General features: G+C 41.5%; 1 protein-coding gene and 1 long non-coding RNA gene across 3 annotated transcripts; one reads left to right on the top strand and one right to left on the bottom strand.

Moving 5' to 3' along the window:
• Positions 1 to 5,650: 5,650 nt before the first annotated feature.
• On the bottom strand, positions 5,651 to 8,099 carry LOC143269610 (uncharacterized). Its single transcript, XR_013046157.1, has 2 exons — positions 8,011 to 8,099; positions 5,651 to 6,257 (listed from the first exon to the last, which is right to left on the bottom strand). It is a non-coding gene; the product is annotated as an uncharacterized LOC143269610 (long non-coding RNA).
• Mc2r (melanocortin 2 receptor) lies at positions 6,053 to 25,750 on the top strand. Of its 2 annotated transcripts, XM_076555425.1 has the most exons (3): positions 17,055 to 17,586; positions 19,073 to 25,632; positions 25,729 to 25,750. In XM_076555425.1, exons 1-2 carry the CDS (start codon positions 17,557 to 17,559, stop codon positions 20,060 to 20,062), a joined length of 1,020 nt encoding a protein of 339 aa, XP_076411540.1. In that variant the 5' UTR covers positions 17,055 to 17,556; the 3' UTR covers positions 20,063 to 25,632; positions 25,729 to 25,750. The 2 variants fall into 2 exon arrangements, with proteins under 2 accessions (XP_076411539.1, XP_076411540.1); XM_076555424.1 differs by lacking the exons at positions 17,055 to 17,586; positions 25,729 to 25,750 and adding an exon at positions 6,053 to 6,196 and having other exon boundaries at positions 19,073 to 25,692.
• Positions 25,751 to 26,929: the final 1,179 nt, after the last annotated feature.

Genomic DNA, 26,929 nt, shown 5'->3' with positions numbered 1-26,929 from the left:
TACACCTGTCAGAATGGCTAAGGTCAAAAACACAAGTGATGGCTCATGCTGGCAAGGCTATGGAGCAAGGGGAACACTCCTCCTTTGCTGGTGGGAGTGCAAACTTGTACAGCCACTATGGAAATCAATATGGCAGTTCCTCAGAAAATTGGAAATTGACCTACCTCAAGATCTAGCTATACCACTCATGGCACATACCCAAAGGACACTCCATCCTACCACAAAGACACTTGCTCAACTATGTTCATAGCAGCTTTATTCATAATAGCCAGAAACTGGAGACAACCGAGATGTCCCTCAACAGATGAATGAATAGAAAAAATACAGCACCTTTATGCAATGGAACATTACTCAGGTGTTAAAAATGAATGAAATCATGAAATTTGCAGGTAAATGGATGGAAATAGAAAAAATCATGCTGAGTGAAGTAAACCAGTCCTAGAAAGACAAATATGGTATTCATTCACTTATATGGACATGAGCTGTTAAGTCCATAACTGAGCTACAATTCATAGAACCTCATAGGTTAGGTCCAGAATGTAAGGAACTAGGTGGGACAGATAGATCTCACTAGGAAAGAGAACTAGAATAGATAGATATGGATGGATGGGGGCACTGGAATAGAAGGATCAAGTGGGGAAGAGGGAGATAAGGGATGGAATATAGGCAGAGATAGCTAAAATTAAGGGTCGCTTGAAGGTATATATGGAAACCTAATACAGTGGAAGCCATATATATATGGAATTGATCTACATCAAGATCCAGCTATACCACTTGTGGTATATACCCGAAAGACACTTCATCCTACCACAAGGACACTTGCTCAACTATGTTCATAGCAGCTTTATTCATAATTGCCAGAAATTGGAGACAACCTAGATGTCCCTCAACAGATGAATGGATAAAGGTATATGTATGTATGTATGTATGTATATATATATATTTGTGTGTGTATGTATGTATGTGTGTGTGCATATTCACATATATACATATGTATATATAAAGGCAATCTAAATGAAATTGCCAAATAATGGGGGAGACAGAGCCTCAAACAGACATCTTTCATCACCAAATGAAGCTTTCAGAACCAGAAATATATTACATTGAATTGAATTGTTGGCCAAAGGGGTCCCATGGGAACCCCCAAGCAACACTGGCTATTGCCAAGAGTATAGGCTGCTTTCCACAGACTGACAGCAAAGCCCCATTGCTAAAAACAGTACCCACATAACTCATTGAACATGGGCGAGCTGGTGCCTATATAGAGCCTGCACCCCTATGTTCCAGTGTCTTTGGTACAGGAAGGTACCAAAAGAGAAATGTAACCACAAAACCTTAATTTACAAACAGTCATGCCTGCGAAACATGCTAGGGCAATGGTGGCCTGAAGCTTATAGGTGTAACTAGCCAATTTCTGATGTGACTGAAGGCCTACTCCACAAGATGGAACCCAGACCTGACAATGCTTGAGTAACCAAGAACCTGAGACTAGACAGCCCGAGGACCGAAGGTAAAACCAAATACTGCTGCTCTACTAAAAGAACACAACAATAAAACGACTCCTAGTGACCCTCTGCTGTACTCATAGATCAGTGCTTTCTCGGCCGTCATCAGAGAAACCTCCTGCTGCAGTAGATGGGAACAAATATGGAGACCCCAAAATGGACAATGTGCAGAGATTGAGACTCCTTGGAACATTCAGCCCCAAACTGGGATACATCTGTCAAATCCCTACCCTTAGGGCTCACAGAACCCTGCCACAGGGAAGGTGGAAAGAGTATACAAGCCAGAGGGGATGGAGGACACTGAGAAATAAAGGCTGTCTACACACAGGAAGGCTGATGTGCATATGAACTCACAGAGTGCACTGGCACTCACAGGGCCTGCATGGGTCTGCAGTCGGGGTCCTAGAGCTGCAAGGCGAAGTAGACACATGCTACCATCCCTAAACCAGAAGCTCCAACTGATCACTACTTGCAAATGAAAATGTAGTTTTCTCCAATGGATTCTCCCTGGGAAAACAAATGATTCTTGTGTAGGCCTCATGCCCAACAGTAGAAGGCCAACAGAAATGAACTTAATGGCATCTTTAGAGGTTCTTCGTCTTGCTTTTTCAAAAAAAATTTTCTTAGTTTATATTTTTATTTTATTTTATTTGTGTATTTTCTCTCTTTTGACCTTACAGGTCCTTTGAATACATTAGCACGGCTTCCGGTTTAGTATTTTTATGGGATTCCTGTGTGTGTGAACGAGTTGGTGTCTTTGTATCTGTTTCTTGTGTCTTTTCTTATCTCTTTTTCTTCTGTTTGTTTTGTCCTATTCTGATGTGTTAGTTTTTGTATTATCTTTATATTATATTTTTACTATCCCTTAGAAGCCTGTTTGTTCTCCAGTGAGAGACAGAAAGGGAGTGGATCCGGAGGGGAGGGGAGGGGAGGAGGAAATGGGAGGAGTGGAAGGGAAACCATAATCAGGATACATTATGTGAGGAAAAGAATCTAATTTTAATAATAGATTTTAGTAATTAAAGGAAAAAAATAAATAAAAGCCAAACAAAATTTTTAAAATTAAAAATATTAAAGAAAAGGTGACTGTGCACGATGATGAATAATTTGGTTGCTTCCTATTATAACCAGTTTATCACGTATATGTATATCAAAACATCATGTTGATATAATGAGAGAGATAGTACTTCAACTAGACCTCATATGCTGCCAAATAACCACCACCCAGCACCAGGAATGGGTTCTATCTTTTGGAGTTATCGGCCAAAGAGAGTCTGTCTGATTTTCTACCCTCCACAACTTGGAAGAAAGACCCTATTACTGAAAACACCACATACATATGGAATAAAACATGGAGAAATGTAACTGGTACTCAACTGGAAACTTCACCTCTACTGGCTAGTGTTTATAAAGCTGGAATATGCTTCTGGAGGAGAACATCATCCTCATCCAGTTGGGAACCCTTTGAGCTATAATAGTAACCTGCACACAGGAAATATCCACTCATGGTACAAATGTTAAAAGAGTAACCAATCACTTTTTAATTTGATTTTTTAAGACCCACTCCATGAAGTAGAATGCATACTTGATATTGTAAATGAGGCTCAGAAACTGAGACTAGATAGATCACAGGCCCTAAGGGAAAACCTACTACCATTATTCTGTTAAATGAAGATAGCAGTAAAACAACTCGTACTAATGTATTGCTGCATCCGTAAATTAGCGAATCCCTCAACCCTCATCAGAGAAGCTCTTGTAGTGGATGGCAATGAACACAGAGATCTACAACTGAACAACATGCAGAGAGTGAGAGACTTTGTAGTAACTCAGCCCCGAATGAGATGTCTTTTTCACGCCCCTCCCCTCAAGGCTTGGGGACCAAGGCAGAAGAGGGAACAGAAGGATTATAAGAGCCAGAGTGGTGAACAACTTGAAGGAAACAGTGTCTTTCCATACGGAGCAGGACGCACATATAAATTCATAGAAACTGGGACAGCATGTACAAGATTTTCTTTTCTATGAAGGTAGCTATGAAGTCACCAGGGAGTAACCACCCATTTGAAAGACATGTGATCAATTAATTACTCCTTCTATCTGGGGCCCTGAATAGGACTTCACGAGACAGGTCTCATCACACACCTTCCATTTACTTTCATCTGGTCCCTATTAAAGGCTTTTTTTGCCCCAAGGACAGAGCACTGGGTTATAAGTTGGGGCAACCATTAACATATGTTTGGATTTTTCAAAGCATAAATCAGAGACATGGTTTTCTTTTCTTTTCTTTTTTCTTTTTCTTTTTTCTTTTTTTTTCTTTTTAGAAAGAGAAAGAGCATGGGTTTGCAGGGCGGATGGAGGGTGGCAAAGAATGTGATGAAAATATACAGTATTACATTCTCAAAGAATAAATAAACACATAAGAAAAAAAACACATGGAAAATGTTAACACTCCCAATTTTTATTTTAAATATTTGCTTTTATTTTAATCATGCATCTGGATGGATGGATGTACACATGTGTATAGGTGCCTGCGGAAGCCACAGAAGAAATCAGATCCCCTGGAGCTGGAATTTTAATTGATTGTAAACTGCTTGACTTCGATGCTAGGACGCTAGCCTCTAACTCTGTGAGAGCAGTACACACTCACAACTATGAAGCCACATCCCCAGCCCTATCTTAAAAATAAAACTTCATTTTGAAAGGCTTATGTGTGGCCTCACTTTCCCATTTCCCATTCTCTCCCTCAGCATACCCTACAAAGATTCTACCTCTACTGCCGTCCACCTCAACTTTTTTATCCCGACCATGTATCCTCCACAAGCAGTCAAAGAGATACTTTTCACTGAATTAGGTTGAATCACCCACTTTCAAAAGCTGCTGAGGTGTCTTCTCATCCTTAGAAGAAAATCAGAACTGTTTATCATGGTCTCTGCCTCATCATAATAGGCGGTAAAGTTCACCTCACACATGTTGCAAGAGATTTAAAAATCTGATGCTGCAGATCAAATTCAGGAGATTTTAAAAAGGTGGTGCTGGGGATAAAATTCAGAGCCTTGCCTATGTTGGGCAAGCATCACTGGATCGTACCCCCAGCCCCCATGCTATGAGATGAAATGCTCACACATGCAAAACCTTAGACAAACAGTCACAGCTAGAACATAGAAAACACTGTATAAATTATTGTTGCCTCAACAGCATATTTCAGCAAAAACATTTGTTAGTTACATTCTGACGCCCAGGATTCTGTCCGCTGTTAAATAGCATGGCCCCCTCTCATCTCCTCCCTCTCCCTTTGTCCCTGTGGTCTCTACTCTAGCCTTTCCCTGTCTTCCTCTCCTCTCTTTTCCTTTCCCAGGAGGAAGAGACTAACTTTAAACAGGGTGGTGAAAAAAAATCAACATGCAGGAAAGCCTTGTGCACGTCCTGGCTTTCTCTTGTTCCATCCCATCTTGAGAGTGAACGGGAATTAATTAGAAGCAAAATAGTGGTGCCGTTGAAACACAGTCATAGAGCTCATCTACCGCATCTCAGTCTATAAGGCCAGATCCAACCAAAACTTAACCCAGTCCACATTTAAAATTCAGGTTGGGCCTGGGCATGTGACTCCTGGTAGAGTTCAGACCTAGAATTTGTGAGGTCTGGGATTCAGTCTCTAATACACTACACACACACACACACACACACACACACACACACACACACACACACACACACACACCACAAGTCGATGTCCTTATATCAAAAGCAGCCCTTCCCTGAAGATCTTGGCAAACAGAAAATAATGTTGCAGTCCCCTAAACTGAACAATTTTGCTTTGGATAACAAACTATTAATAATGGTTTTCATAACAGTTTGAGGCAGAGAAGAACTGGAAAAACAGAAGATTTGGGGTTTCTTTTTTATTTTGGCCCAAGCCCCACAATGTGCCCTTGAGCATACAAGTCCTTTTGCCCCATTATTTGTCTTATGAAATATGGATGATAGGGTTATTTTCTTATTCTCAATGAGGTTAATGAATCAAGTGTTCACAAGATGAAGGTCTTGGGAGGTTTACTTGTAACTTTAAAACAATCGTTTCCAGAACAATTTCCTGAAAATCCCAACTTATGAACTAACTCCTTCCTTGAAAAAATGAAATGCACCAGGCAGTGGTGGCACATGCCTTTAATCCCAGCACTCGGGAGGCAGAGCCAGGTGGATCTCTGTGAGTTCGAGGCCAGCCTGGTCTATAGCGCTAGTCCAAGACAGGCTCCAAAGCTACAGAGAGAAACCCTGTCTCAAAAAAACAAAACAAAGAAGAAAGAAAGAAAAGAAAAGAAAAAAAAAGAAAATGCAATCCTAAGATGATGTTTTAAAACAAAGATTACAGTTCCACAATCTGCTACAGACTTTGTCAGGATCAGTGAAAAGAATCTCGTCTATCTAGACCCAGGAATACTGCCTTCATCAGAGTCTTTCCTTTGGCTTCTCTAACTCTGTGTTACCAGAAGATTGCAGTTCATTTCAAGTGACATTTACTCAAGGTTATGACAACAAGTAGCTGTCTCCCAGTGATGCATTTGTTCCGGCCCTTTCTGGTCCAAGAATCATTTGCTTGCTCTTCTTCAGAGCTCAAGGGCCATTTGCTTCCTCTTCTTCAAAGCTCATTCCTTCTCAGCCATCTTGGCCAGAAAGATCCTACTTCAGAGCTGAAGGTAAGCATATTTTGTACAAATTTCTCAGCTTCTTAAGTGCTTTGAACCCTGAATAGAACAGCTAGAAAGAAAAAGTTACATCGCAATGCTTCCAAATCCTCTTAACTATGGTATTTCATCCTTCTTAAGGAAGTATTTTATTTTTAATTAAAATGTGAAAATAAAATCTATTCTTCATCTAACTGAAATTTTCCTCCCTACTAATGAATTTATTAGTTTCTCTGTTAGTCTTTGAATTATTACCAAACTCCACTCAAGAATTAGCAAGGCTTTGCTAATGGGACAAGGGATGAAAATAAAATCACTCACTTTCACCTCTTCCTGAATCATCCTCTTACCTGGTTAACCTTTCTGTGTTTAGAAACAGGAGAGTTTGTCTGCCCCAAGACCAGGGGAGTCAGCACACGATGGCTCCCTGCCACTCTGACCAACTCTACCGCTGGCACACACACACACATATATGACCATGTGGCTCATGCGCAACTGCTCTGCTTTTCAGGAGTTCTCTACCTTGGGGAAGCAACTGGAGGCATAGAATAAATAAGAGCTAGGCATATTGATTGTCACATGTTCCCCAAAGTGACAATCACTCGGAATCCGCATCCACTCACCACCTGGTTTGAGTGGCTGTCCTACAACGTAAGTCCAAAAGGGATGCCAATGGGGAGGGGTACCCAGAGGTGCTGAGAGCAAGGCCTGGAGAGAGACTAAAGAAGAGGCCTCCTCCTCTGCATTCCCAGGAGTGAAGGGTTTCTGCTCACTCATTCATGCATTGAGCAACACTGTTGCACTGTTTCCCAAATTCCTAGTTACAAGTTGAAGTCCGAGTGGGGAGCCCCCAGAACAAGAACATGTTGCTGACAGGAAACTTCACATCCGCTCCAGCAAAGAAACGAGTCTGTGAGGTTGCAGAGAGCCGCAAGCCTTTTTGTAGGGGGACCCTCCTCAGGCCAGGGACAGGACAAGGGAGGGCAGAAACTGGGTGAGTAGCTTCAAAAGGCAGTGCGCCTCTCAGTTGCTTCTGCATCTCTCCTATCAGAGAAAGAGATTTGCTTCTCGAGTCCTTACAGTAACTTAAGACAGCTTTCTCGTTCTTTAAGACCCCACAGAGCCTTCTCATCAATATCTCTAGGTTTGTTTTACTCCGAACATTTCATTGAACTGACTTTTCATGGCATTTTTCTAAGCAGTGTCACTTGGTATTCCTTTCTCTGCACCAAGATTTTTTTTTGCTTTGTGCTGTCTGGGCTTGAGACTAACAGGGCAGCTCTTATCAACAGGAACACTTGTCGGAGCTGGCAATTTGCAGATGTCGGAGCTCCGCCTGAAAGTAGCTGGAGGGCTCCGTGCCCAGAAATATCGCCCCGTGCAAGGTACACAGAGGCACAGAAGCAAGACTCCCTGGGACCCAGAGGGACCTGAGGGCTGGGTGGGATGGGAGTGGGGGAGAATGACAGAAGCCGCAGTGGCATCTTTTGTCCTGGTTGTGAGGAGCCTGGTTAAGAAGATTCATTTTAAAGTAAGTGTTCAGCACAAAGTACTAGCAATAGGTGAATGGCGTGGAATCCAACATGGCGGGGTGAAAGAACATATGAGAACAATTAAGACTTAACCTGTACTTGCCAGCAGAGCTGGTACTTGATGAAGCCGCCAAGCCCAGCAGGGAGGAGGTGAAGTGCCTGACGCTGGTCAGGAAAGCAAGATCAGCAGGGGGTGGGGAGAGTCTAGACAGCCAAGGTTAAGGTCGGCCAAGGCAGAAAGGGTTAGTGCAGGGGCTGTCCTCCCAGGAGAAGCACCCCAGCTCCCAGAAGTACCTGGGCTCTTGGTCCATCTAGCAGTAGAAAGGGAAAGCTTGGCTGGCCAGGCACACTCATCTCTCACTCCTGTCCCGTTTCCCTGGTCTTGCTGCCTGCTAAGCTGTCCTGCTCTGCCCAGTGTGGTCAAATGCTAAAACTTGCATTCCTCTGACTGTGCAGAAAGAGGCTCCCTTTAAAGCCTGTGGTGGAGATTTCCCCACAGAAGTCAGTGGGTGTGCGCTGGAGTCAGAGTGTGCAGCCACTCCTTGGGGCTACACGGAGCTTTTCTGCAAAACCAAGGAGAGTAGACATGAGCTAGTCCCAGGAATCCTGGACCCAGCAAAGGAAGCAGTAAGCCTGTTAGCAGGGCATCCTTCTACTTCTTTAATAGTCTTCCTTAATACTATCTACAAGTATAGCTCGGCATGGTGGCTCATGCCTATGATCCCGGCACCCAGGAGATCAAGGTAGGAGAGCCAAATTGCAGATGGAATTGGGCCACATATCAGGACCCTGTCCCCAAACAAAACAAAAATAATCCCATTACAGTGTGATATTTTACTACTTCAAGATTTATGGATGAAAGCTACAATTAGACTGGGTAGTTCTGAAGAAATAGAGCAGAGGTAGACCCACACGAATATAGCCAGATGATTTAAGCAAAGATACAAGAGAAATTAGGTTTAAAAAAAAAAAAAGACAGACTTTAACAATCGGTACTGGAACAACTGGGTATTTTAAATGGGAAAGAAATAGACCTAGACGCTGACCTTTCACCTTACACACACACACACACACACACACACACACACACACACACACACACACACATTCTAAATAAACTATGCCATTTACTTCAAGACTTGCACGTCTGTGGATTTCCACATCCATTAGGGATCCTGGATCCAGTAACCCACTGATAGTGAAGAAGGCTGGAAGTACCTATTTCATGCAAAATATTGCAAAATTTCCTAGAAGATGTACATTAAATCTTAGTGGTGTTAGAGATTTGGCCTTTCCTTTCTTGATTTGATACCCAGATAACCATTCTTACAAGAAAATCAGACAAGTTGGGCTTAGAAAAATACAAGTGGAAGCCTGGGGAAACAGCTCGGGTACTGAAATGCTTGCAGCACAAGAATGAGGACCTGAGTTCAGTCCTCAGCACCCACATAAAACAGGGTGGCGCATGTTTGTAGTCACAGCGCCATCTTACAGTGGGATCCTTGGGACTTACCAGCCAGCCAGCCTAGCCTAATCTGCAAGCAAGGATCCCAGCAAGAGAGACTCTCTGGTAACACAAGGTAGACAGCTCCTGAGGGATGAATGGAGGTTAATCCTTAGTCTGCACATGCATAAGCATACACATACATACACACATACACACACACATACCTGTACACACATACCTGTACATACACACACACACACACACACACACACACACACACACACACACACACACACACATTAAATGATACCCCATTAGCAATAAACATACTTAGAACTTGGTTCTAGTTTTCTCACATCCATCTCCAATGGAAAAAAACAGCAATTCTAGAAGTTACTAGGGGTGTGACAAGAAATAGTAATATGAGCCTGGAGTATCTTGGAGTACTGAGTAAATGCTCCAAAACCCCACAATGATGAGGGTGTGGCAAAAGGACAAATATGCCAACTAAAAGAATATTCAGTAGCAAAAGTTGAATATTTTTAAGCAACAAAATAAGTAAAGTTGTTTTGCATTATAACTTAAAATATAAAATGAATAGCCATATGTTCAAAGTAATATAAACAAGTGATTGAAAGAATATGTAAGTAAGATATGATAGATAAATCTCTCATATACATGCATTCCCAATAACTTATATAGATCCTTGTCTTGGCCACTTTTCTTGGGACTGTGACAAAATACTCCAACTAAAGGAACTCAAGGGAGAAAGGGTTTTTCTGACTCCCCAGCTCAAGATCAAGTCCATTCTGGGAGCCAAGTTAAGGTAGATGGAGCAGCTAGTCACATCACATACACAGTCAAGAAACAGCAAGAGTACTCGCTGGTGCTCAGCTCTCTTTCTGTACTTTATATAGCACAGGATCTTCTGCAGGGGAATAGTCCTTCCCACAGTAAAGATGGGTCTTCCCACATCAATTAATGTGACCATGATAATCTACAGGTTATGCTAGAGTTTGTCAAATGGACAACCTTAACCAGCCTAATCCTCTACTCTCAAGTAAGTATAATGTTATAGTCCATCTCTGAAGAATGAAGTGTGCCCAGTGACTTCCTTCTAAAGAGTACCCTCTGGAAATGGTAAAGAGGGGAATAAACACACAGTGTGAAGTCTGAAAACTCTATTCTATTTAGGTCGTATGACCTACATCAACACTGAAGAGTCTTGTTGATGGTATGTCGTTTGATACAACGTGATGGCAATGATGCTTTACCACTTATGGGCTTCCCTCTCAAAACCATAACCTCAGTCCAACTATTAGAAAAACTTTCTACAAAAAAAGTTTGGCAACTTCTACAAAAGATTTTACTAGTAATCCATAAAATTATCAAGTTCATTTTAAAATTTTAAAAATTTTCACAGCCAAGAGGAGCCTAATCAACATGGTGAGTAAAGGCAAACTATTATACTGGATGAGAGATTCCAGGACAGAAATTTGTAAACCACGAAGGAAATGTAAAACTCAGACTTTAGGTTAATAATAATGTTATTCTATTGGTCCATTAATTGTGACAAGTGGATCATAGTAATTGAAGATGTTAATAACTGGAAACTAGGTGTGGGCATATATGAGAACTCAATGACATCCATATCTTTCTATGAACTCAAAACTTTTCTAAAATAAAATGTTTTAAAATAACTCATAATTCTGCCAATCAGCACTAATCATTATTTTTTTTTCAGTACTAAGGCTCAAATACATAGCTTCATACATGCCAAGCAATTACTCTACAACTGAGCACACACCACTAAGATTTAATGTACATCTAGGAAATTTTGCAATTTTTGCATGAAATTGATATTTCCAGCGTTCTTTACTATCAATGGGGTACTGGATCCAGGATCCCTAATGAATGCAGAAATCCACAGATGTGCAAGTCTTGAAGTAAATGGCATAGGATTTCTCTAGAGTCAATACACACCCTCCTACATACTTTACATTGTCTCTGGATTAATTCTAATATCTAATACAATGAAAGAGCTATATCAGTAGTTCTTATGCTCTTTAGGGAATGGTAATAAGGAAACATGTCTACATGTTTAGTATTGTTGCAACTGTTTTTTAATATTTTCAATCCCTAGCATATATAGAATCTAAAAACACCAAGGACTAATTTTGTGTGTATATGCATGTGTATGTGTGTCATACATACATACATACATACATACATACATACATACATACATACATACTCTATACCACAGAACTGGTTTTAATCATAACTACCTTATAGATCTGGCAGAATTTAATCTATCATTGATGACAAATTACTAGTATTTTAATTTTATATGATTATAAAAAAAAATCTAAATGAATATTAAGTGCAAGCATTTTTGTGCACATCCTTGATTATTTGTTTAGGAACCTTGAGTCACAAATCAACCAGGGTTTTAGGTCTTGAAGGTGGGTAGTATCACAGACCTGTGGCTGTCAAGTTCTGTTGACTTCTTGCTCCAGACTTTTAGTGATAACAAATTTTCTAGTTAGGAGGTTGGAAGTAATATGTTTTTAAAAGCTTTTATGCCTTTTAAAAATTATATATAATGTCTAACTTTCATTGATTAGAACAATATAGTGATTGTTGTTTGGAATATTTCACAGATATCATGTTTTAAAATGTACTTCATGTAACCTTTGAACTCACTGTGTTACCCAGGCTGGTATCAAATTTGTGATTCACTGACTTCCATCTCGAAGTGTTCATTGCTGGTGTTGTTTTAAGACAGGGCCTCGTGAGGCCAGACTAGCCTCAGACTCGCTATGTAGCTGAGGATGGCCTTGAACTTCACATCCTCCTACCTCCATCTCCAACTGCTAGGATTACAGGCATGTGTCACCACGCCCATTTAGGTGGAGCTAAGGGGGGAAATCATCACTTTGAGTGTGCTAGGCAACACTTTACTAACTGGGCTACATGCTTGCCCTGTGTCCCAATTATTTTTAAAATGAAATTTTGTTCTGGAAACAAGAAGAACTCATGAAGAATAATAGCCTTTCAAAGAAGATCATTTTATACATTTTGTTAATTGTGCAAGCTACAAATTTAATTTTTATGTTGACACTAAAGTTAGTTTCTTCATAATAGTTTTTATGCATGCATAGCAGTGGTGCATCTTTATGGGAAACAATGTGATGATTTGATACATGCAAATGCATTGTGTGCAGAGCTCAAACTTGGGTAATCAGCATATATATCAACTTAAATATTTATGATTTCAGGACAAGAAGAATCAAAATTGGTTGCAGGATTGCATGGTGGGGAAGCTGCAGAGTGGGTGGGAAGGGTGGACCCAACAATCAGAGGTGATAAGCCCCAGGTCCTGTGACAGAATCCCCAAACACCTGAACAGAGTGTGCCAAAATGCAGGATCCTACTGATTTCCTAGATGTTCCAATGAAGGAGGATCGCCCAGTGTTTGCAAATACACATTTGCTCTCAAGACCTCCAGTGCCCCCAGGTCTCCAAATGCCTCCAGGCCCCCTAATGCCCCATTACCTCCAAATGCTCCAAAGATCCCCATTACCTGCAGGTCTAGAAATGCCTGCAGGACACCTAGTGAACCCAAGTTTCCAGGTTTGCCCATGTCCCTCAGATCCACCTTGTCTCCCAGTTCCCCAAGTCCCTCCAGGGCCTCAAGTTCCCCTCAAGGCTCCAAGCAAGGAACAGAGTGACCACACCACGTACACCAAGGAACAAGGTGTGAGCTGGAAGCATATCTCAGATTCAGATTCTGAAAGTTTCCCACTTATAAGCAATGTATGGAGCTGGGGCAAAGGATTGCCTTGAAGGAGTACTAGCTCCAAGTGTGGTTGACAGAGTGTACCATTAAGGAGACAGGGAGAAATCTGCAGCAAGGGAAAACCCCAGGAACTCTCAAGATTGTCTCCAGCTAAGACTCATAGCAATGGTGGAGAGGGTTTTTAAACTAGCCTTCAGATTGGTGTCTACCCTAATTGTCATCATAGAACCTACATCCATTGACTGATGGAAGCAGATGCAGAGACCCACAGCCAAGTACTTGGCCAAGATCCTGGAGTTCAGTTGAAGAGAGGGAGAAAGGATTATAAGAGCAAGGGGGGTCAGAATCACAATGGGAAAAACCACAGAAATAGCTGACCCAAGCTAGTGGGAGCTCAAGGACTCTGGACTGACAGCTGGAGAGCATGCATGGGACCAAACGAGGCCCTCTGAATGTGGGTGAAAGTTGTGTGGCTTGATGTGTTTGTGTGTTCCCTGGCTGTGGGACCAGGACTTATCCCGGGTACACAAACTGGCTGTTTAGACCCGTTCCCTATGGTGCGATGCCTTACTCAGCCTTGATGCAGGAGGGAGGGGCTAGGTCTAGCCCCAACATGGTATAACAGCCTGTGTTGACTACCCAAGGGAGGCCCTACCCTTTATGAGGAGGGGATGGGGGGAGGATGGGGAGAGGTGGGGTGAGCGGGAGAAGAGGAGGGAGGGGGAACAGTTTGGTATGTAAAAGGAAAGAAAATATTTTTTCTTTTAATAAAAAATTATATATATATAATTTATAAAAATAGATATAATTTTTAGAACCAGAAGGCTAGATACTCTCAGGAACATCTCCAAGGGCATCTAGAAATGCAGGGAATCAAGGAGGGGCAGCCAGCTGTCAGTGCAGCAGAACAAGTGCTCTGTCCCTGTCAATGCCGCTGCCACTGGTGGTCCTGTGTGCCCAGGCCTATCTATCAGCTGTCAGCTCTCTCCTTCAACTCAGCTCCTCCAGTATCTCCCCAGACCTTCTCCAGTCTTAATGGGGCCTGGGGAAGTTCTGGGTGTGGTGCTGACTGCCCAAGCCCAGGCTTCAGCAACCACTAGCCCATTTCCATCAAGAAAAGCCACAGACCCAGTTCAATCTGTAGCATTTGAAGATACAACAAACTCAGCTCCAGCAATAAGACCTAGTGCCAGCCAAATCTCTAGTCCCACCCACCCACTTGTAGATCCAGCGGCAGCTCAGGCTCCCACCAAAGCTGCAGCCTGTATCCACAATCACAGCCCTCCTTGGAGATGAAAGCTTAGAAACACACACACACACACACACACACACACACACACACACACACACACACACACACACATATATATATATATATATATATATATATATATATATATATATATATATATTTAGAACCAGAACCAGAGGGCTAGATACTCTCAGGAACATCCTCAAGAGCATTTAGAAGTATATATAAACATTCAAAATCTTTTCTTCTGGCTCTTTTGAAATATGCTATTGACAATCATAATACTGATACACAGTCACCTTACCATACAATAAAATGCCAGAACATGGCTCTCTATTTAACTGTAACCCATTCCAGATCCCCTTGACCAAGCTCTCTTCATTCACTTCCCTAAACCACTGTTCTGCTACCAACTTCTCTGAGCTCAACCTTTTCAGAGTCTACGTAAGAGTGATAGCAAATGTATCTATAACATTTGAAATGTCTACATCATCTCATGTATGCATTCTATGAAACTTCTGCAGTAGTGGGTTGCCACACAGCTTTTTCAAAATGTCTTCAGTGTTCCTATCACCTCCCCATATTCCTTCCTCTGTTCTGCCCTCCCATTCCCACTCATCTAGCCTTTCTTGCTCCATTGTCCCCATGTATCCCTCTATACCACTGTATTCTATCCCCCCTCTCTGGAAATCCCCTCCAGGGTTCCTTCCTAATTTCCTGAGAGCTCTATGTTATTCTGAATGGAACATATAATATCTGAAGATTCAAAGTTAAAAATCCACTAATGAGAGAAAATGTGTAAAGTTTGTGTCTTCTGGATTACCCTAAATGATTGTTTCCAGTTCCCTTCATTCACTCATAAATTTCATATTTTTTTGTTTTTCTTCACAGCTGAACAATATTTCATTGTGTAAACGTTCTGCTTTTTTTTAAATCCATTCACCAGTTGATGAACATCTTGGCTGTTTCCACTTCTTGGCTGTCGTGAATAGGGCAGCAACAAACTTGGATGCGCAGGTGTGTCTTTAGTGGGACTTAGAGATGTTAGAGAATATGCCTGAGTGCTATAACTGAGTTGTGTGGTAGATATAGTTCTAGCTTTTAGAGAACTCTCCACATTGATTTTATAGTGACTGCACCAGTTTGCACTGGTACTAGTGATGAATAAGTGTTCCTTTTTCCCCATACTCACACCAGCGTCCATCATCATTTGGGGTTTGTTTTGGTTTGTTTGATCTTAGACATTCTGACTGGGGTAATATAAAATCTTAATGTAGTTTTGCATTTCCATGATTGCTAAGGATGCTGAACATTTTTAAAAAGTTTCTCAGCCATTTGTATTTCATGTTTTGATAAACCCTCTGTTTAGTACCATGCCTCATTTCTTAACTGGGTTGTGGGTTTTTTAATGTTTAGGTTTCTTCGGTCTTTGTATATTCTACATGCTAATATATATACACATATATAAAGAAATTCAATGGAATTGCCCCATAAAGGGGCAACAATGCCCCCACTGGGTACCACATGCTAGCAAATAAAAAGCCCAATGTTGGGAATGGATTACCTCTTTTTGGAGTTGTTGGACCATAAGGTCCCATAGACTGTCCTCCCAAATATTAAAGGTTATTGTCATTGCTATTGGCTAGGCTCAAAATTTGACAGTAAGACTCTATTGCTGAAGACAATATATACTTGAGTCAGCAGAACATGAAGAAATCAAGCTAGTGCTCACTTGGAAGCTTCATCCCTACCAGATAGCTTTCATGGTGCTATAAGGTGCTTTGTATGCTACTAGAGGAGAAAACTGATCACAAATTTTACCCAGATGTGAATTTTGCAAGGTACAATAATGACCAGCCAGCATGGCATGATATGCCCACTGGTACAATAGTGGTATGAGGATCATAGCAGTAACCAACCACTTTCTGATTAGTTTTAAAGCCTCCTCCATATATTGAAACCCATATTGGCACCATCATGCAAGCCAACAACCTATGGCTAAACAAACCTGCTAAATGGGAATAGTATTAAGCCATCCCCCTAATGCACCCATACATTAGTACATCTCTCAACCCTCAAAGGAGAAGCTTCTTTTTGCAGTAGATGGAGATTAACACCCAAGACCTCTAACTGATCAAGGTGCAGAGAATGAAAAACTAAGGAATGTTCATCTCTACATGGGACATCTATATTACACCCCCTCCTTCCAAGGCTCAGGGATCATTGTGCAGGAGGGAGTAGAAAGACTGAAAAAGCCAGAGGCAGTAGATGACTACAAGGGAATGGTGTTTTTCAGACACAGCATGGCAGTTGCACATATGAGCTCATAGTAATTATGATAGCATATACAAGACATAAATACACAAGCTCAAGGCAGACTAAATCCTAACATAGAGAGGGAAGTTGCACATGAAATCCCATCCCTACTTGAGGAGCTACTGACAATAGATCACTGCTGAGAGAGAGAGAAAGAGAGAGGGGGGGGAGAGAGAGAGAGAGAGAGAGAGAGAGAGAGAGAGAGAGAGAGAGAGAGAGAGAGAGACTGTTTTTCTTTAAGGGTGTGGCCTCAATATGCCAGCAGATGATCCCGTAGAAGGCCATATGTCCAAGGGTACCTGTGGAGCACCAACTGTGCTGACTAGTTTTTGTTTTTAATTAAAAAGAGGACCCAAGGTGGTGTGGGTATGGAAGAAGGGGAAGGATCTGGGAGGGGCTGGGGAAATGGGAGTAAATATGATTAAGATGCATTGAACGAAATTCAAAGTCCTAATTTTAAGATGAGAAAGACAACAAAGAAAATGTTGAAAATTTCCATTTTGTTGGTAATTGCAAAACTTTCCCTTAGCCAGTGAGCTCGTTTTTCAAACTTGGGTGACCGAGGGACAGGGCATTATTGGAAGACGTTTTGGTAGCATGCCTGATATTGGTGCCCCCAAGGTCCTTCTAAGTCAGATAGGACAATCAGCTGCTCAATATAAATAGTCATGAGGCTGTAAAATAGAGAAATCATGAAGCTTCAAGTCAGAACTCCCTACATTTCATTGTAGCAACAGCCACAATGGTAGGAAATTCACACTACTGCCTTCTAACATCAGCACTAGCATCCGTACAGGTCAGCTTGTTTACCCCCACCCCCCCAAACTCACCCCAGTAGAGAGCAATACACGGCTTCATTTAGGCTCCTCTGTCACTACAGAGATATGGACTCCACGTGTGACACAGGAGTAAATCGAATTCGAAGTCGAGTCAGGTGGAGGTTTGCTCACCTTCCTTCAGTGGTTTCCTGTCTAATAAGAAAAGCCTAAGAGCAGAAATGAAGACGTTAGTTGAGGATCCGAAATGCTGAGAGAGCCCCTTGTTCACTCAAAGGTAATTTCAGAAAGCCTCACCCCACCCCTAACAGGCACACATTCCTTTCTTCATCCTTGCCTGGCATATTTGCCAGCCTGCACAAGCCACTTCAGTCCTGTTCCTGGGAGCCTACACGGGCTCTGTGTCTTAGGGTTTCTATCGCTGTGAAGAGACACCATGACCACAGCAACTCTTATAAAGGAAAACCTTTAATTGGGCTAGCTTACAGTTTCAGAGGTTCAGTGCATTACCATCATGGAGGGGAGCGTGGCAGCATGCAGGCAGACATGGTGCTGGCTAGATCTTGATCAAAAGGCAACAGGAAGTAGACTGAGACTCTGGGCAGTATCTTGAGCATATATGAGACCTCTAAGCCTGTCTCTACAGTGACATACTTCCTCCAGCAAGACCACACCTCCAACAAAGCCACACCTCCTAATAGTGCCACTCCCTACGAGCTGATGGGGACCAATTACATTCAAACTACCACACTCTGTAAGATAGGGGCACAAAACTGTCAGCAGTCAAAATCTGAATACCTGATAAGAAGTCACTCAGCCATGCAGCACAAGGAAATCTAGTTGGTCTCCAGAGGAGCAATAAATCAGAAGCCTCCAGGCCACAGAGGAATTGCTACATACCTTGACTGACCTGGAAATGGTTAATCATTGGAAAGATGCAACGGAGCCTGAAAAGCACAGAATCTAGCTTTTTTTTTTGGGGTGGGGGGAGTGCAGCTAGAGGCATTATGAAAATTATTAGATGTCTCCAGAGATACCAATCACCCCAAGAGATCCTTGCTTGTTTTCTGTTTCTTTGTCTTTGGGTCTTGCTTTTGCTTTGAGACATTCTCTTTCTGCTACCCAGGCTGGTGTTGAAATCATGAGTTCAAGTGATCTTCCCACTCTGGCTTCTTGAGTGGTTGGGACTACAGAGGCACACCACTAAACCCAGGTCCTAAGAGCTTCTGAAATTGAAGTAATAATATATATTCTATGGTCATCTTTTGGGACTGCTCATTAACACCTTCGTTATTATCACACAGACTGTACAGACAGGCTGTGGCTCAGAAAGATAAAGAGATGAAAAAGAAAGGATCTCTACAAGTCACATCAGTTCACAGACTCCATCATGACCTTCAAGGTGGAGAAGATTGTGCATTTTCCATTTTCTCCATGCACCTCTCCTTCCTCTCATTCTTCTCTCATCCAAGGGCTTACTGGCATTTGCTCACATCTATCATACACAACTACATTCATAGGATAAAAGGGAATGGAGAAAGATCAAGAGATGCTTTTTCATTCATTATCTTAGGACTCAAAATTCCACTGCAGATGTTACTCATAAGTTGGTTGATACAAGGGCTTAATAAAACGTTGTATTTAAATTACCACAGTATAATAGTTTATGGAAGGAATATACTTTTCCTAAAGCTTATGCCACTTGTTTTTATTCTGTAGTCTTTCTCAAATGCATGTTTCTTATGTCTTCTCTTTAGCCTCAGATCTTCTCACCCAAAGAAAATACTCTGAAGAACCAATCAAGATTTCTGTCTGGTCAGGTCCAAGCATCATCCCTGTCTGAACCCCAAGCAGGAAAAATGAAGCACATTATTAATTCGTATGAACATGCCAATGACACGGCAAGAAACAACTCAGACTGCCCTGATGTGGTTTTGCCAGAAGAGATATTTTTCACCATCTCCATCATTGGAGTTCTGGAGAACCTGATTGTCCTCCTGGCTGTGGTCAAGAATAAGAACCTCCAGTCTCCCATGTACTTCTTCATCTGCAGTTTGGCTATTTCTGACATGCTGGGCAGTCTGTATAAGATCTTGGAAAATATCCTCATCATGTTCAGAAACCGGGGTTATCTCAAGCCTCGTGGCAATTTTGAAAGTACGGCAGATGACATCATCGACTGCATGTTCGTCCTCTCTTTGCTGGGCTCTATCTTCAGCCTGTCTGTGATTGCTGCTGATCGCTACATCACCATCTTCCACGCCCTGCAATACCACAGCATTGTGACCATGCGCCGCACCATCATCACCCTAGCGGTTATCTGGATATTCTGCACGGGGAGCGGCATTGCCATGGTGATCTTCTCCCACCACGTCCCCACAGTGATCACCTTCACATCCCTCTTCCCTTTGATGCTGGTTTTCATCCTGTGTCTCTACATTCATATGTTCTTACTTGCCCGCTCCCATGCTAGGAAGATCTCCACTCTTCCTAGAGCCAACATGAAAGGTGCCATCACACTGACCATCCTTCTGGGAGTCTTCATCTTCTGTTGGGCCCCCTTTGTCCTCCATGTCCTCTTAATGACCTTCTGCCCAAATAACCCTTACTGTGTTTGCTACATGTCTCTCTTCCAGGTCAATGGCATGTTGATCATGTGCAATGCAGTCATTGACCCCTTTATTTATGCCTTCAGGAGCCCAGAGCTCAGGGATGCATTCAGAAAGATGCTCTCCTGCAACAGGTATCAGTAGAATTTTTGATCTCTCATTTCAGTATTGTAAAGGAACCAAATGGCATGATGGGCAAGTGCTGATGCTTCTGACCAGCCTTTCTTTCTTTAAAAGAAGGGGATGATCCCACTGATTAGTGTTTCCCTTAGCTGGCTTTCAAATTAACAGTCTTGCTGCAGCTACAAACTTTATATTGTATCTAGAGAGATGAAATGATGGGCTAGAAAGGACAGTATACAATGTATACATAGCAATACAAATGTGAGGACTTCGGGTTAAGAAGATACTTGTTCTTTTGTGGGTACCTAGCAAAACTGTCCTTGGAGGCCTTTCCAAGCTGGAAGCCAGGGAAACCAATTCTCTAGAAGTTAAAGTACTTTTTAAACTTCTAACTATCTAACTAAATGTGTTGGTTAGATTTCTATTTCTGTGGCAAATGCGTGCAATCGATCAGCTTTGAAAGAGGAAAGATTTATTTCTGCTCATAGATTGAGAGGTTTTGGTTCACGGAACCTGACTGTTGGTGGGGCCTATGGTGAAACACACATCTCAATGGAAGCATGTAGCAAAACACTCATGGCATCCAGAAACCCATGGCAAAGAGGAAAAGATGGGTATCTGATAATCCTCTTTATGGTAAAACCTCAATGAACTAAGATTTCCCACTAGACCTAACCTTTTAAAGGCCACTTTCTGGTCGCAGGAAACTACAGACCAAATCTTTAACATATGAGGATCATTTACCTAAACCGCAATAGAGAGTGACTCAGTATAGAAACTATAGTTAGTGTTCTTATAAGATGAAGATGCTAATTGCCACAGCTAAACAGCCCATCGCTTATGTAGCCAGCTTTTGAGTTTCTAAGAATACATGAATCTTCACTATGAGTCTTCTTTGCTTACTCAGAATCCCACTTACTCTTAAAATCTCTTCCTGCTTCAATCTCCTCAACCTTTAAAAGCAAAAATTTCAAAGGATGAAATCAAATTTTAACCTGTTTGAGTCCTATTCAGAAATATATAATATGTACGGTATTAGAAAAAGCATGGCCAAATTGGGAGCATCTGTCCAAAAATACGAATAACACCTCTCAAAATGTATTTTATATCAAAAGAAGGAAGAGAGGGTAGGAAGCATGGAGGGAAAGGAGGGAGGAAGGAGAGAGATAAGGGATGAAAGAGAGAATCGGAGTCAGAATCATGTTTTTGAGTATGGGAAAACCAAGACCATTCTCCTGTGACCCCGTGTGCTGGGCCACATTGTCTTTATTCGTTGAGCATCTGGGTTGGTTCAATAAATGCTGTTGTAAATAATGCAGTGATTAAAAACTTGATGGGCAAGTATGTATGTGACAGGTTGACTTGGATACTTCAGGTGAATACCAAGGAATGATATAGTCAGGTCACAAAGTATATGTATTTTTAGTTTTTAAGAATCTCTGTATATACATATATATGTATATGTATATATATGATATAGATATAGATATAGATAGTTTCACAGGGGCTAACCTACCTTATACTGCATCTGGCTTATACTACCTCCCAGTAGTGAGAATGCCTGTTTTTCATTGATATGTGTTATTTCATTGTATGAATTAATACTTTGTTCTTTTGTCACTGTCTGCTAGTTAGGTTTACCTAGATTGCTAGTTATACTAGTGATGCCTCTATGAACATTCCTGTACGTGAACATGCAAAACAGTTTCTTCAGGCTATGTTCATTGAATAGACACACTTCAATTTAACTTGAGAATTGAAAACCATTTTCCAAAATGGTTATGCCAATCCACATTCTCACCACTGAGGTGCAGAAATTCCAGTGTGACTGTATCTTCACCAATTCATTATGCTCTCAAAGTCTTGGCGAACTGACAGGTGTCTGGTGCCCATCTCTGACTACTCATGAAACTGAGTAGATTTCCTACAGTTCACTATTTGTGTCTCGTGAAATCTCGCTCATGTGTTTCACTGATCTGCCTTGGAGATTCCTAGGTGAACACTGATAAGTATTTGCAAGTAGAGCCCTTATTTTCCCCATCCTGTTCTCTGGCTGGAGTCCACAATACAGTGATGAAAGGAAACAGAGATTGAGGGATTCTTTATGTTTTTCCTAAATTTAAGTAGAAATACATTTTTAAAATTTTCCAATATGGTGCTTATTTTTCTTAAAGTTATGTTTTACCAAAGTGAAGCTATTCTTTCCCTACATAGTTTCCTAACAGTGCTTTTATCATAAATGAACATCAACCTTTTAATGTATCTTCAGCAACAGCAGGTCATTTGTTAAATTATTAGTGGAGTATATTATATTAATTAATTTTTTAAAACTGATCAATCTTTACAAACTACAAAAAGTATGATATTATAGAAATTATAAATAAAACTAAAGTACGTCATTTGACAAGACTTATTCTGAATCATACTTTTATATATTCAAAGATTTTATACTAAAATGATTTAGTAAATATTTTTAAATGGAAGATAATGAATTGTAAGGAATAAAAAGTAATAATTATGGAAGAAAAGGTCATGAATTTGAGAGGGAGCAGAAATAACATGAGAGGAGCTGTAGGGAATAAGGGGGTAGAAATGATGCCAATGCAGTACTCATGTATCAAATTCTCAGAAAAAAATTAAATTTATATAAAAAATGAATAAAATGCAAGATCTACTCTTTCCACAAATGTATTTTTTATTAGAAAGAAAAGGAAGAAATTCTATTTGTTCTATTTATATGGCTACTTCTTAACCTGTAGTTAAAGAAAGGATTTTCATCTATTTGGCAGTGAGCCATATCGGCGGGAGACCTTCACTCTGAAGGTGCCAACATCTGCTTCTCTGACTCTTGCCATTAAAGAAGTGGCAAACAACTGTCTTGCCACCATATGAGGGGGAAAAAGCAACATTTTTTTTCTTTTATTAGTATAAGTACATGTTGGTATCAAACAAAAACGTTGAATAGTTTGTTGGGCACACCTCCCAAAGCCTGTACTATCCATCTCACCTGGTTTGAATGTAACTTCAAATCCCTGTATCAATTTGGTTGGCAGCTACTGTATCCAACAACCACAAGAGGCACAGACAAGGGTCCCAGTAGGGACTGCACCTGCCCAGGTCTCCTCGGGTCACCTTGATCTCTGGCATCAGACTGCCAGCAAGGATTAAATGACACAATAATGATGTGAAAGCTAAAGAGCTTCACTACAGAGAGGCTCTGGGGCACAGGTGGAGCCAGAGCAGCCTGGCAGCTACGAGGGACAGGACCGGGGCACAGGTCACTTGAAGTTAGAGGTAGATGCTTGACTGGAAGGCAAGAAGCCAGTGAGTCAGTCAGAGCAGTCTCTAAATCTTAAGAGTCTAAAAAAAATTCTTATCTCCAGCCTCAGGCTAGATCCCCTTAGGTGCAGTGTAAGATTTGAAACTGTGTCAAGGGAGACAGAAGAAAGTTGAACATGTATTTGAGATCGGATGCCCAGGTAGCATAAGGCTACAAGCATTCTACTCCCCGTGACACCTTGAAAGTATATTTCTTCACTTTCTCTAGTAGCTCAGATTTTAACCATTTTCTTCAAAATTCTGTTGAAACAAGGAGAAATGGGTGCAGGAGATCTTTTTAAAGATCAAGAACACCCTCCAGAATAGTATTTCTTTTGTTTGAGTTATTAATAAACTTAACTAACTTACTTCTTTTTTAACTTTATAAACTTTATTATAAATAACTTGCAAATAAAAAAAATCACACACCAAAATTAACGAGACCCAAAGTCTACACATTTCAGAGAACTTCTATATAATTGGAATAGCTACTTGAAACAGAAACTTTGTAGCTTCATATTGGAGTTTACACTTGCCACTTTTGCATATATATATAAAACTTAAGCCTATATATATATATTTCTGATATATATATATATATCAGAAATGAAAAATCCATGACAGAGTTATAACTAGAAAAACAGTTGGTTTTATGTGCTCTGTCAGGAAATGGGCATGAGTTATGAAAAAGGATAATTTAGCTATTTAAGAGAGTTTTATTTTGGTAGAAGCTGTACCACATATTGAAGTAATGAGTTCTAAGCACTCGTATATAGCCTACGAAGAGTCTTTTTTATCTGCCCCTAATTTATCCTTCAATTTTCTAGAGGATTTAGCAGTGTGGGATTTTTTTTAAGCAGAGATAAAGACTTAGGCTGTAGCCTCTCCCAAATGCTGTCTTCTACTTACCTATAAAAACCTGCCTCTTTGGTGATAAGTAACCTAAGAGAGTTGGGACAACACGAAAAAAAATTATCCCCATGGCTAAGATGACTAAATAATTTGATTGTGTCTAGACAGCAACAAGAACTTCCCCTTACAGGCAGTCAACAAAACTGGGGAAAATATTGTGATAAGAGTTTACATTGTGATTAAGTATTTAGTGTAGAGTAGCAGTTCTCAACCTGTGGGTGGCAAGCCCATTACTGTTCAAAACAGTAGAAAAATTGCAGTTATGAAGTAGCAACAAAACAACTTTATGGCTGGGGATCACCACTACACGAGGAATTGTATTAAAGGATAGCAGCATTAGGAAGGCTGAGAAGCACTGGTGTAGAGGACAGAGCCAAAAATAAAAGAAGTTCCTGTACTTTCACAATCTTACCCTGTCCACTTGGAACCCGCCCCCCAGTGACAAGTGACATCACTTGCAAACATCTACAACCTAACTCCTAATGACCCACGGAACCTTATCCTGATGGCCAATGTCAAGGAAGACAAATAGTGCTGTGCATTTTGCTACTTAACAAGCTAGTGAGTGTGATGCTCGCTTATCTGTCTGGATACAACCGCATACAGTTGACACATAAGACCAAATAACTTTTCTTAGCTGCTGTAAAAGTTCTCCCATACTATTCAGGGAGGTAATTCTCTCTCAGAATTTACCCACCCTTCCCACAGAGTATTCCCTTTATGAAAACACATTTATAGCTCTTCTAGTCTGGTAAACACTTTTACCATCAGGCATTTGGACAGTCGGCGTTGTTCCCATGGTGACACTTGGATGGTTCGTGTAATTCTCTTTGCTTCCATTGGCTCTGCTCCCTCTTCCTTCTGACGCTTGTGGTGGTTGGCTGATCGCTCTGTGAACAGCTGAAGGTCTCTGGCTGCAGCTGCTCTCCAAAGAGAGCTGAAGGTCTCCTGAGTTGTGATGCCAGGCGACGTCACCCGTCAGGATGCAAGCTAAGGGGCGCCTTTCAGCCTGCCGTGGCGCCCCTTGCTTTCTGTTTGCAGCGGAAGGACCCTGGCCAGGCTGCCTTTGGTAGAACCCAACAGCAGGATAAAAAGGAGAACAGTCCACAACAGTTCATCAGGATCCAGTCTGCCTTCCTTCTGGGAGGACCTAACTTTTAACAGGTGACATGACTGGCAGTGTCAGCCTATCTGGGGGAGACTCAACACACATTCTGTGTGGTCTTTCTTCCCTCCCGTACTCGCTGCTTCTTTCATTTTCCTGGCATTTGCCACTGCTCTCTCGAGTAGAAGGCAACAGCCTGTGGCTGATGGTGTTCATCCCCCCTGCCTCCTCTCAGTCTGATCCAATAAACCTACAGGTAGCCATGCTTTCGCATTCTTTGAAGCAATGAATGCTCCATTTCCCTCATGACTGACTCCTGGCCAGTTTCAGTTTGCAAAATTTTCTATTTTAGGTATGTCTGGCCTGACCAACCAAATGGGTTTGGCACTGCCTGACTTTTACCTCCATGAGTTGAAAGAATAATTATTTTCAGGAGTGATCCCAACAGACCTCAGGTGAGTCAGTGCAGAGAGTCCAGGTCTCATATCTGACAGCCAGAGAGGTCTTTTACCCTCAAAGGTGCCCTCTGGGTGAACATTGCTCTTCCAGTAGGAGCCACAAAATGGGTCCCATGTATTTATTCCCTCTAATGGAACTGTGAGGTGTATTTTCAAAACTTGGTCTAAATTAATCCATAGACTCTCAAAAAGAAAAAGGAAAAATTTTGTAATAAAAAGTTGGCCCTCATGCCCACTATCATGCCAGGAATACTTGCACCTTGTGGCACATTGAGCTTTAACTGCATCCACTAGTTAGATAACTTTTATAGTCATGTAAAAACGGACTCTGGTTTGGGAGGCAGCTGTGCATTGGTGCCAGGTCCTGGGCTCGTTGCATGAGTTGGCTGTTTGAATCCTGGGACTTATGCAGGGACACTTGGCTCGGTCTGGGAGGGGGGAATGGACCTGCCTGGACCGAGTCTACCAGGTCAACCCTGGTCCTCGGGGGAGACCTTGATCTGGAGGAGGTGGGAATGGGGGGTGGGCTGGGGGGAGGGGTGGGCGAGAGGGGGAGAACAGGGGTTTCTGTGGCTATTATGTTGAACTGAATGGTGTTATAAAATAAAAAAAAATAAAAAATAAAAAAAAATAAAAAAAAAAAAAAATTGCAGCCTCTGGCTGGGTTCAAGAACAGCTTGTGCCAGCTCCCACCAGTCCTGTGGTACAATCCTATTATATGTTGACCAAGAGTTTAAAAAAAAAAAAAAAAAAAAAAAAAAAAAACGGACTCTGGGATCTCTTATAGCCTTGTCACAGACTCTGAACTCTGAGAAAGATGTCCTGTTTACCATCTACATTCTCTTACACCAGCTCATCTCCCCCATGCTCAGCCACAGATGCCATCATTAATGACTCTTCTTTTGTGCAGACTCAAGCCCATTCCCAACCACCACCAACCTCTCTGTCATTAGCCATCCCTCACCTGGTAACTCTGCTCCCACCCATCTCTTTCTTCCCCTCCTCCCCCTTCTTCCTTTCTACCTGCAGATCTCTTTCCAACTACCCCCTTTACCCAGACAAACTTTTCACCTCACTCACTCTGGAACTTCATAA

This window comes from Peromyscus maniculatus, chromosome 19 (genome assembly GCF_049852395.1).
Source record: "Peromyscus maniculatus bairdii isolate BWxNUB_F1_BW_parent chromosome 19, HU_Pman_BW_mat_3.1, whole genome shotgun sequence".
In the NCBI taxonomy this organism is placed as follows: Eukaryota; Metazoa; Chordata; class Mammalia; order Rodentia; family Cricetidae; genus Peromyscus; species Peromyscus maniculatus.
This window is presented reverse-complemented; position numbering and strand designations above follow the sequence as displayed.

Excerpts from the sequence above, each read along its gene's own strand:
- Mc2r (XM_076555424.1), top strand. The coding sequence starts at position 6,056 with ATGCATTTGTTCCGGCCCTTTCTGGTCCAAGAATCATTTGCTTGCTCT. Across the intron at positions 6,197-19,072 it reads ATCCTACTTCAGAGCTGAAG|ATCTTCTCACCCAAAGAAAA; the intron begins GTAAGCATATTT and ends CTTTAGCCTCAG.